At 36.8% G+C, this 12647-nt stretch overlaps 1 protein-coding gene across 2 annotated transcripts in view; it reads left to right on the top strand.

Annotated features, from left to right (window-relative positions):
- Window positions 1-47: 47 nt before the first annotated feature.
- The window catches only part of MOSPD2 (motile sperm domain containing 2), a 38247-nt gene continuing 25647 nt past the window's right edge, over window positions 48-12647 (top strand). Inside the window, exons 1-4 of one of the 2 annotated variants that reach the window (XM_054849893.1) lie at window positions 48-246; window positions 414-480; window positions 9187-9342; window positions 10349-10435. In XM_054849893.1, coding sequence (XP_054705868.1) covers window positions 238-246; window positions 414-480; window positions 9187-9342; window positions 10349-10435 — 319 coding nt within the window. In that variant the 5' untranslated portion in view covers window positions 48-237. The remainder of the gene's footprint in view (window positions 247-413; window positions 481-9186; window positions 9343-10348; window positions 10436-12647) is intronic. The other variant, XM_054849904.1, reaches the window with a different exon arrangement.

Genomic DNA, 12647 nt, shown 5'->3' with positions numbered 1-12647 from the left:
GGGTCAGGGACTAAGCTCCGGGAATGGGGCGGAGCCGGAAGGACGGTGGGGGGGGGTGGTTGGCCGCGCCGGCCCCTCCGCTCTTGCTGCGGGGGAGGCGGGTGGCCAGCAGTCCCCGCCCCCTCGCCCAGCGCTCCGCCGGGGTCACGCGACGCCTCCATCCCCATTTCTCTCTGCCCCTCGCGTTGGCGGGCCCTGCTGTAGCTGTGCGGCCGTTGCGGGCGGCTTCGCCGGATCATGGCTGAGGTGAGTCCCTGCCCTTCTCCTACCCACCCGCCTGCCTGCTGGCCCACTGATAGTGGGTCGGGCGGTTAGGGTGTCCGGGCCCACCGTGCAGGTGAGGGGCTGGGGCTGTCTCAGGCACCGGCCTGTCCCTTCCTTTTACGCCCCTCCCGTTTCTCGTTTTCCCTCAGCAGCGACAGGACAAGGCCGTGCTGATAAGCGAGACTAGGCGGCGTTTCGAGGCGGAGTACCTACCAGGTGAGCGCGTCTGTGGCGGAGCCGGGGGTGGGCTGGGAGCGTGGGCCCGACTCCGTGGATGTGGTCTCTGGGGCTTGCCCGGTGTCGCTTTCCCCCTGTGGGCTTCCTGTATCTACGCTTGGCCCAGTGAGTGGGTGTTTCTGCCTTTTCTTCAGGTGGCTGATGCTACCGGGTGGATATGGTGCTCAAAGCAGGAGGTTTTCAGTGTTGGCTCTTGGTGCTCTTCTCTGTTGCTGTCTTGGGCAGAGGTCTGGGTCCTTTTGACTCTCAATTACGTTTGTTTGATGTAGCATGGTGTTTGGGACGCTGCTGTACTTGGTCCTTTTTGGACATAAAACATGGAGGGGAGAAAAAAAATTGTGACTTTAACCAGTTTGTCAAAGAAAGAGTTGTTTTTCTAGAGTAACTTGCACTTTGCATTTGTGTCCTTAATTAAAATTATGCTGTGTGTCCAACTCGGTTCTTAAGTGCAGATGTTCTTAAACTTGTAAATGAGGGCCAGGAGGTGCTGGGGTGCCTATGGGAAAGGGAATACCATGGTAAGCCTAGAGGGGTTTTCTTTCATTTCAAGTTTGATTTGCATTGCTTATGACAAGAATATATAGTAGTAAGGTATGCTAACAGCTGCCGTAAGCAGGATGTTTTATTATGAATGTCTAAATACTTTCTATTAAAAACATACTGCTTTGCAATTTTTAATGCAAATATAGTAAGAGCACAGTAGAAGCTGCATGCATCTCCTTTAATATAAGCCTCAATCCTGCAAATACATGCCTTGCTTTGTTCCTGATGGGAATTATTGAGCTTACCTAGTTACTAGCTTTTTGCTAAGGGTTGCATGCTTCTATGACTTCTTTGTGATTGGCTATAGCACTTTTCTTGCAAACTTTGAGGATGGTACAACTTTGTTTTATATGGTTGCCCTACTAACTTTTGTAAAGGAAATTACTTTGGCCATGGTTAGAGATGACCTGTGTTTCTGGCAAGCTGACAAAACTATTAGAATAGCATCCTGAAGAAGAGAGAGCTTATTTTACCATTCAGTATTTCTATGTGACTAAAGATGTCTTTGGCAGTCTTAAAGCTCAGGCTCAGGAGAGTGGAGGATCATCGTAAATTATAAATTCTTTTGGCTGTTAATGTTTTCGGTTAGTGTCTATATTTTCCTATGATAGAAAATAGAAGTTCCTATGATAGGAATTCATCTTGCTTTATATTCTATTATCCCAGAACCACACTCATAAAAAATGATTTTGGAAGGCCTAGAAGTGTTTTGGGATAGTTGCTGTTGAAAGAGTGTATTACCTTTTCAATTGAACTATCCCTGACGATCTTGGAATTCCACAGGTTTCTCTAGTTGTAATGAAACCTCTGTTGGGCTGGTTGTTACAGCCATTAAAGTAATTGAATACTGTTGCGAGGTACGCTGTAATCCTGTTTGAGAAAATGTGTTCAAAATCCTGCAGTAAGTTCATTTTTGGGTCATGGTTTAGGGCTTTTAGCCCTCTAGAGAAAATAGGATGAGGATTTTTTTTGAGTTTACATTCTTAAGTCCCTCCCTTGACTTTAGGAATGCTGCAAGCAAAGTAATGTTGTCATGCGCACTTCAAGCGTGAAAAACGCAAGGTTTTAGTTTTATCGTGTCCATAAGCCTTTACTTTATATGTTCTAAAATGTATTACTTTGTTTCTGCTTAATTGAAAAGAGGTGCAGAGGTGCATGTATGTAGACACCCCCAGACATGTGACTTTGTGTTGTGAAGGTACAAGTGATTTCTTCATATCCAGCAATTTTAGTCTGCTTTCAAAACTGAGGGCACTGTCAGGCACACTGAGAAACTGATACTTTCTGTGAAAGTTTAGTGTGGTTGTAGAACTGTGATCCTCTACAGAACGAGCCTAATTCAATTTAGAGGTGAGATAAATTTGAGTAAAATTTTCACGCAGTTTTGTTACTGGGGGGGTGCAGCAGCCACCATTTTTTTCTCCCTCCGAGGAAAACAGTATTCCTGATTATTCTAGAAACTTGGTGTTTGTGTTTATGAAGGGATTCTTCCATATTATGGAACTCATAGTTACATGGTTTCCCTTCCATGCAATAAGAATTACAAATGCTGTGATGGTCTTGCAGTAATGTTTATTTTTGTTGTGCAATGAAAATGTAGAGGGCTTTGAAATCCTGATTTTGGTTAAAATTATCTACTGTCAGAATACAATTTTTAGATTAAAGGAGAATATACACAAATATATTAATGTATATAACTGGTTAAAAAAAATCTAATATTTACTCTGATATCTAATACATGTTGGAATGTTTCACATAAAAGTTACAACCAAGTAATACATTACAGTCTTGACAGTTGTCAAGGTAGGATGGGAAAAGTTTTGTTCAGCAATTGAAAGCACCAGAAATCTGTTTTCTGAAGTATCCAGTTATTTCACTTATGTGACTAAATCAAATAACGGTTTTAATAGATACAATTTGGAAAACAGTGTCAGTGAACTTTAATGGCTCATTTCCCTGAAGTTTGCACGAGAACTTTCTTGCTGAAGTTAACTGAAATCTTGTGGTGGTGGTTTTTTCCTCTTCAGTAAATTTTCTAGCTGCATTTGAAAGACAACTTCAGCTCTTATGAGTAATGTATATTCCCTAGTAGTTAAACTGCTTGCATTTCAGGGTTGGAAATACACCTTTTAAAAGTTCCTGTTAGTCCAGTAGACTAGCAGACATTGTCTGATGTGATAGGCAGACAGCACTTTATCTTTGCAGTTTAGGGCCTAATTTCTGTTTTGTCTGTTTGGATTCTTTGTGAGAGTTGGTGATGTAAATGGTTTGGGTGGTGACAGGAACAATGAAAACAAAAGATTATTTTCTAGTACTGACTGGTACTAACAATGTTTTCTAGCAAACAGTCTTGTCCTTTTTCTTCAGTGCATTTTCATTCCTTAGATGATTTCTAAAATTAGCTTTTATTTCTGGGCCATTACTTTCCATTTTGGTGTTACAGTGGAAATTATTTATAATCAAATATTGGTATGCTTTTTTTTGTGCAACAAGTCTTTTCTACACTTCCTTTTGCATATTTACCATTTCTTACTGCCTGTATTCCCTGCCCCTCCTCATTTGCATCCTCTTCCTTTCTCCTTTAGGCAAAGCTTAATTTTCAGAAAAAGATTTTGCAAAAGAGGTTTCCCACTCCAATTTAAAAGATTAAATTTCATCATGACTTTAAGCTAGTAGCAAAATGTGTTTTGTTAATCATATTGGCCAATTGCAAATAAAACTTTAGACATATGGGACATCCTCAAAAAACCATAATGCTATGATTATTGTAGAAAACTCTTAAGGTAATGTTTTGAATACCTGCTTATGTCTATTTATGCTCTGAAAAATCTGTTTTCCCTGATTCTTGGCTTTCAGGCTGAGAGGAAACATGGATAGGATAAAAAAATACTTTTATAGAAAGCAATGTGATATTGATGTTGGAGGCTTCTGTTGAAAGTAGTTTATTGTCACTGAGAGTATTCAGTTTTGTGAAAAGTTTAAATTTATTGCATCTTGTAGAGACACATAGTTTATTTGCTTATTGTCTTTTGATTTTGTTGAAATAATAAATCCTTGTAGGGTGGTATAGTTTTGTTTTCTTCATCCTTTTTCCCTGTATGGCTACTGACCTTCTTAAATTGTTTTCAGTCCTGCCAAGTTCCTCATCTAACAATTGAAGACACATACCTGAATGCTTATAGTACTTAATTTAACATGTTAGGCATCAACAGCCAATTAAAATGTTTTTTTTCTCTTTCTAGCCAAGGTCAGATTATAATTATGACTGTTTCAGACTGAAACTTCTTAGCTGAAATAGCTTAAGGCAGTAGTTAAATTGAGAGACTTTTGACACTTGACATGCTAAGTTGTTTTTTTCCAATTTTCTGTACAATGAAGTGGGTTTTTTTCCTCTATTCACAAGTATATAGTTACTATCTCTACTTAGCTTTGTGTATGACTTGTTCTGTAATGTTTCTTTTCTAGATAAGAGTTCTTCCTGAAGGGAGGAGTCGTTCTTACAGGTTGTGAATTGTGAACTTCTTTGGATTAATTTAGTGCAGGACTTAGCTGTGCTGCATGTTTTCCAGTCCTGTAGTCTGTCTTCCATATTATTGTTGAATATTCTCAAATTTCTGTGAATGCCAGAAGAAAACACAGCAGTACAGCATTGATCTCCTGGTAATGTAGATAGCACCGAAAAAAAAATAAATGTGAAGAGAGGGGATGTTACAATTTATGCGTCAAAGAATTTAATTAATTCTTCCACTGAAAGTGTTGCATGAAACTTGTGTTTGTTTAGTTTTTTGTTGTCCTATGTTATTCAGGTTGCTTTATGTTGGAAGACAGTAATTAAGTCAGAGTTTCACCATAAGTTTCTCAGCTTGAAGAAGGCAACTATTAATAGGACAGAACGTGGTCATAGAAAGAACAGAATTCCTCATTTACACAAGAAGAAAAGGAAGGCAAGTAATAGGAAGAAGCTGCTGTTCAAACAGAACTTTTTCTGTCTTTTCCCTTGACCCCAAATGTTCAATGAGGAAATGAAAGTATCTTTAAGCAGCTATTTTAAAAATAAGGTTAAATAAAATGATGAACTTTGACCAGATCTCAGACAGAACTTTGAAGGTTTCACTCTTTTTGCTCACTCAGATTTTCCTGGATGCCTTTTAGCTGTGGGAATGAAGAGCTAATTTTGGCATCTTCTCCTTGCTGTTGTCACTGTTACTCCCTCATATATAACTTAGAATTTGGTTTTAATGCGCTCTGGTAAATATCAAATTTGCTAGGCAGATTATGCTTTCTCTTGCTTGTCTGAGTTTTGTTCAGTTTCTACACAGCTTATCAATTCAATAGAAAACACTTGCAGTGTCCCAGTTTCACCTCTTCTTCTGGCTGTGGAACTATTCTGGGATTATAGTAAGGTTTTAATTTCTTGGGCTGAGGGAGGAACCAGGTTTCCTAGCTTCTGGACAGTTGTCTTAACAATTGTTTCACAAAAGTGTGGCACTGCTGGTACATATGTGGCTTTCACTAGCTCTTTCTGAACAGAAGTAGCTGTGAATGCTGTTCCTTGTGTTACTTTTGGAGTGAGGTGTGTTCCAAATACCTTATGAAATTCTGTTTGTTATGGACTTAATTATAGAGATGTCCATCTCCCTGAGTAGATGGGGTCTCGCCATCTTAGTGGCAGTTCTGCAGGTGTGAAGAAACAGGTGCTTAATTTTCTAGTGAGAAAAGCATCGCTATATGTTTAGAGGTATCTGAAGTGGTTAAGCTTGGAGACTGAGGTAAGATACTTCAGTGTATAATTTCAGCTGAATTTCCATTTGGGTGCCCCTCAACTTCTGTTTCCTTTTGGCTTCTTAATTGTTGTGCAGGATGTATTTAAATTATGTGTTGAGAACCTCAAAGGTCTAATTTCTTTCGACTAACTCTGTTTTACTCCAGAAACTTCTAATAATCCAGTAACTGCAGTCAAGTGTTCCACGAGTGATTTAAAATTAGAAACATTCAGATTATTTCACAGCATAGTTTGAAAACAAGTTTCCAGATGTCCATAGAATTATGGGAAGTGCACAAATTTGAAGAGGAATTCTTCCTCTGAATTGATATACTTTCAATGACTGGATTATTGGGAGGACTCCAGCAATTTCATATCACTCTGCTTTGTATGTGTGAGAGAAAACACCTTTTTTTGGGTTCACAATCTCATTCTACGGTTTATTTTGTAGCAAGAATTGGATAAATCAGGTAAGGTTTAAACAGTAATCAGTACTCCTGTTCTGTCAGTCTTGTTAGATTGAAATACTGGCATCCTGCAAGAGCCCGTGGAGGCAGAATTTGACTAATTGTTCCCAGTTTAGTGTGTGTTGTAGTATATATGTGAATTTAGATTACATGTGTCATCTTGTTGAGAATTTAGTTGCTGAAGAGAGGAAAAATACTTTAATTTTCTTCAACTTTCCCTATCTCTGAATCCAGCTTGCTTTTCATTGATGTTGGAAGTTTGGATAAAACATTTTCTCCCATTCCTCTCTTCCTTAAAATATTAATAAGTTAGATATTATTTAAAAAATAGTAATTTAAGTTCAGAATTTGGGAAAACTTGTTAGTGGCCCAGAAATGTGTGTTCTGAGGTATGTCCCACGTATGTGACTTTTTAAAATTATTGTTTGATACAAGATGCACTGTTCTGTCATTCTGGCAGTTCTGCTTTCAAATACATGTTGAGAGCAAAGAGAGCCTCAAAAAGCAGTGTGAAACATTCTTCTGTTAGTTTTTACCTCGTGGTGTGTGGTTTTTCTCTTTAATGACACAATACTCAAATCCCTTATACCAATAGGATATACATGGGATTGATTTCAGAGAAGTACTTGGCTGATTGATTAACCGCTTAGCTGGAAGCTAGTATGTGTTAGGGACTATTAAACCAAGTTGAAGTAAGGTAGCTCAGGTGCTAGAGACATGCAATACTGATGTTGAAGTAAATCTTTGCTCTTGCAAAGTCCTAGTTTGCTGTGGCTATGAGTAGTTAAAATGGCTTGAATAGCCATTGTGCCATATTGAATAATCCATAGCATAGAATAACTGGTATATGATGGCTAAGAGAATCCAGTGCTTTTCTCTCACTTTAGCAGACTGTGGATGTGCCGGCTTAGTTACTGTACATGACAGTATCTCTGAAGGGGATTTGGGTTGGAATGCGTGTTACACAGAGAGGCCTTTTGAGTTTTCAAAACTTGACTGAAAAAGATACTTAGCAACCTGTTTGACCTTGGAAATTAGTCTTGCTGTGAGCAGGAGTTAGGACTGAATTAACCTGCAGAAATCCTCTCCAATGTTAATTTTTTTTTTTTTTATTTTTAACTTGAAACTAGGTACTGCTAGCATTTCTCAGCCAAAACTGTCCAAATTGTAAATCATTGGGGGAATAATCAAACTTCAAATCAGCAGTTGAGATTTTACAAAACTTAATACTCAATCTTTGCAACTTGTTCCCTCTGTGGTTGACCTGGAGCTACAGAGAAGTTAAGTAGCATTTTGGTCTTGTGCTGAGTGTTCACTTTTCTGGGCTTAGAATATAGGGAATGAGCAGTCTGCAAATATGGAAATGATGAGAGAAGGAACTGAAAGAGTAACAGAGTTTGTAGTAGATTGGAGGCTTGTGGGCATAGAGGAGCTAGTAGGGGCTAAGATTAAGGAAAGTGGGACTTGACTGTAGGCTTGGCTAAAGAACAAGATAAGGTAGTGGGACAGGATCAAAGGAAGGAGAAATTTGAAACCCAGTGAAGGAACTGAGTCGATAATGCATGTGAGAAGCACGTGGATGCAAAGGGCTGCATTAGGGGAGTGCAACTATAGTAACTCATAGCGGATGGGCACATTTAAAATGGATATATTCTTACAGTTATATTGACTAATTTGTGACAGGAAACAGTATAAATTGAAAGACAAGTAAAATAAGTTATATTTTTGTATGTAGGACAGTAAAACTCATAATATTAGAAGAATTTAATAGTGTATTTTTCTTCCTCAGTTCAGAGGTCTGATTGAAATATGCATACCTAAACCATCCAGTCACAGTTCTAAATAGTTATTTTAATTATGGTGGCCCTAAAAGTAGTTATTTTGAATTTATTGCTGCTGGAAAGACTATTCCTCTGTCAGGATGTGAAAATTAACACTTTTATTAACAACCAGCCTTATTTTTTTTTATGCTAATCACAAATAAATTCAAGTGAATAGTTTTAAGAACTTATGGTTTTTTAGTAGTTTGGAGAAAAAAAAAAGTATATCAGTGTCTGTTGCTTTCAGAAGCCTGTTTCTATCATGGGGTCTTACTTGATTTACATCCCCATAATGCAGATTTCTCAGAAAGGAGCATTGATCTAAAAATGGAGCCTTGTTTAAGCATATCTACAGTACAAATAGATCCACTAGGTATTTGTATTTTACAAACTATCTTGTTTAAAAAAATAATTAAAAAGAAAAAGGAGCAGCAGCCAGTCCTGTTTCATCTGAAGTACTTCCTAAAGGATGTTAACCTGTTATCCTGTTGCTAACCTGATACAAGAAGAGTTTGAGGCTTGGGGGTTTTGTACTGCTCTGGAGTTGCATGTAGTTTTTGTTTAGTAAGGTAATGCTTTATAAAAAGTGTAGAATATGTAACCTTTTTAAAGAAGACAATTGTTTAATGCTGTGATAGTGTGTGGTCAAACCCAGTTATTTTAACATGTGTTCTCTTACATTTCATGGTCTGGCATGCTGGTACCTATTAGTTGAGAACTCCAGCTTGAACTAGTGATGCTTAATATATACATTCATCACTATACTTTTTCTTAGACTATATGCTAATTTATGTTATTTATAGAAACCTGGTTTTAGACAAATTACACCTGCCCTACACACACCTTCCTGTTTTCTAATGTTTTTTCTTTGACTAAGAATCACATAAAATGTTTTTTTGAGAGTAATCTTGTAGTGTTCTTAAATATCATCACAGTAGATGGATGTTTTTAATCAATTTCTCATGCTACGCTTTGTTTAACTTTGAGACTGCAAAAGAAATCCTATGTACCTAGTAGATGCTAATATTGAAACCTGACAAATATTTTTCGTGTTTTCATAGCAAATGCTATATTCTTACAATTTATTTGCTAGATAAATCAGATAAATACGATTCTAGAGATGTGGAAAGACTTCAGCAAGATGATAAATGGGTTGAAAATTTCCTGATTTGGCGTCACGATGTTGTGGATGATACATTAAAGATGATTGATGAAAGCTTTCAGTGGAGGAAAGAGTATACAGTTAATGGTAAGCTATGTTATATAATGATTTTGATGGTGTTTGTTGCTTTCCTGTTGATCTAAACCAGACTTCTATATGTAGCTTCATTAAGCCCCTTTTGTAGGTACAACAGAGAGCTTAGAAAAAGTTTTACTATTCACTTAAAAGGCAATAGTTATAATTTTTTTTATGTTGACCAGCACTGCCGCACTGTTTTGTTGTGGTTTGTATGTCTATTGAAAGATTGTTTAACAGGAAGGCAGGCAGCTGTCTCTTGTTTTGTCTTTGTGCATTTACTTGAATGGAGTCCTTCAAACCAAACAACAAAAACACCCCACAAAAAACCAGGGCTCTGTTGTTTATCATAGTAGTGCTGGTCTGACACCCAAGGTAGAATAGATCTGGGTTTTGTGCTATGAGAATGTTTTAGAATCAATCATAGAATGATAGAATGGTTTGGGTTGGAAGGGACCTCAAAGATCATCTAGTTCCAACCCCCCTGCCATGGGCAGGGACACCCTCCACTAGACCACGTTGCCCAAAGCCCCATCCAGCCTGGCCTTGAACACTTCCAGGGAGGGGGCCTCCACAACCTCTCTGGGCAACCTGTTCCAGTGCCTCACCACCCTCACAGTGAAGAATTTCTTTCTAACATCTCATCTAAATCGACCCTCCTTCAGCTTAAACCCATTACCCCTTGTCCTGTTGTATATTGTAGGTGAGCAATCTGAATTAAGGGATAGAGCAAGGGGGGTTGCAGATATGAGCAAAAATAAACATTTGCAGCATTTTTTACATCAATATTTTATTCTTATTTCTTCCTAAATAGATCCTACTCTACAGCATGAGAGGAAGAAGATAGTAAAGATTTCAAATGAGCTCAATATTTGTATTCATTTAGTAAAGGCCTTGGAAGGTGGTTTATAAGACATTTTTGTATTTTGTTGCTAGACTTCTGCATTTTTAGTGACTTCTGTTAAGTTACCATGTGATTAATACGATTACTGAAATAATCTTTCATTTGGCTTTGCAGACTTGACAGAATCTGTCCTTCCAAAATGGTTATTTGAAAATGGTTCTCTCTTTCTGCATGGATATGATAAAGAGGGCTATAAATTATGTAAGTTACACAGAATATATTATTTTCAGTCATCAATCATTATTTTGTTTCCAGCATTTTAGCATCTGTTTTGAAAAATAAACATTTTAAAAATAGTAGGTACATATTGGCAACTGTTTTTACTAAAAATTATGAGAAGTAACTTTGAGTATCTTTTTGGATCACAGAAGTGGAATGAGGACACTTTATCAGCAGTTTTTAAGAATCATTAACCTTTATCCTAATTATAATGCAGTTTTTAACTTTCCTGTTGAACTGCATTGTTTCTGTATCTACTGTGATGAGTATACGACTAGTATAAATGTTCATTATTACAGTGCATTGTCATGGCTTTTCTAGCAGCCCACATTCTTGCATATTTGCAGTGGTTCATAGGATGTCTGCAATGGCTTTCTTATCTTGTTTTGGTGTTAGGTTTTTTATTTTTTTCTGGTGTCATTGGAATGTTCAGTAACAGCATGGACAGCGAAGAATTGCTGGAGAATGAACTCAAGTTGTCTAATTAACTTTTAGTAACTAAAGAGCAAGATTTGTAGGGAAACAGTAAATATTGCCTGAAATACTCCTGAAGTCCTTTAACAGTGTGTAATTGATGGGCGCTATTTTCTGTAAATGATTCTGATATAACATCTCATGTATTTACTTAAATCCTGTGAGGCAAAAGAAGCTTTTAAAACAAATCACTCATGAGGCTTTCCAAACAACAATATTGAACCTTGGAAAAAACCAAACATTTAAATCCGAAATTCTGCTTTTTCCTTAGTTTACAAGGGCTAGTTTGTACTGCCAGAAATACACTACCAATCCAATCTTTTACTGAAATGACTGTGCTTTAAACACCAATGTGCTAGTTTTAATAAAAAAAAAAAAATCTTGACCAGAAAAATACAGCTTTTATTCTATGGCTGTATTTTCTCAAACTGTTCCTTTTCTTATCCTTGTAAGATATCAGTGCTGTATGAAAAATTGTTGCTTTGTTATGCTCCATGATTTTCTTCTAGCCTGCAAGGTAAGTATTCAGGGATGAGCAGTGGTGATGCCTCTTTATAGCCTTTAGAAAGCTGAGCATGATTATACTGGGTGGCTCAATTTAGTGAGATTGAGGGTGGGGGTACTTTCTTGCATCAGTGCTTGGACTGAGAAAATTATGCAATTTTCATGACAAGAACATGTAAGTTGGGCAAATAATGATTTCTGATTTTATTGTCACTGAAATATAACTAATGTCTCATTTTTCCATACCTGAAGTGTTTCTTCTGTGAATGTTGATTGGGTCAGAATATCTGACTTGGTATGCAAATTCAGATTGTATTTTAGTTAAGAGTTCCTGGCTAGTCAACATCTGAGAAATGTGTTTCTTGGGCCACATGCTCCATACTCTATTATGTAAAATATACTTTTTAAAGTATGAAGAAGTTCTTCAAGAATTATTGGTTACTCTCATGAGAGTCCTGTGTTTGAACAGGGGTATTTCTTTTGAAATTCTGAACTTAGAGCATCTAGTTAATATGCTATGTTTAAAAAAAAAAAAAAGGTTTTGTTTCTTTACACAAGAAATAAAATACTTCCAATTGCAAATAAAAAAATAAAAGACATGGAGAAGAAATCTCTTTTTAGTAAGACTTTCCAGGTTTCAGGGAGAAAAACATTAGAGTGTATCTACAATTATTTTCAGGGATTGTCTAACTTTGATTTTGTGGAGGTACCCAAAATGAAGGTTGCTTTTTATATTGCTGCCCCGAATAATACTTTTATCACTTCATTGTATAATCAGTAATTTGGTTTCAGACATTTTTTATAAAATCTGTTATTTTGAAATATGATACTTTTCATGGAAAAATTGTCTCTGCATATCTCATTTCTTATTCCAGAAGGGTATGTATTGGGCTTTCACTTGCATGATGTTGCTCATCATCTGGATTTTTACTTTTATTTTAGAAAGGTCTGTTACACACATTATGAATTATATAAAAAGTATAAGTAAATTTTCAAAACACATCAATTACAATGCTTTAGAAAACCTAGGTAGAAAAAGAAACATAAATTTCACAATCACAACAATAATTACAATAATGCAGAACATAATATCATATGAGGACTATGTGATTTAATTTGAAATTATGAAGTGATAATCTAGATAAGTAGTCTTTAAATACATAAGTGTTTTTTCTACTCTACTGTTTCTTCTGTGCTGTAATTATTTGTATTTTCA

The sequence above is a fragment of the Grus americana genome, chromosome 1 (genome assembly GCF_028858705.1).
Source record: "Grus americana isolate bGruAme1 chromosome 1, bGruAme1.mat, whole genome shotgun sequence".
In the NCBI taxonomy this organism is placed as follows: Eukaryota; Metazoa; Chordata; class Aves; order Gruiformes; family Gruidae; genus Grus; species Grus americana.
Note: the sequence above shows the minus strand (reverse complement) of the source record. Positions and strands in the feature narration are given on the sequence as shown.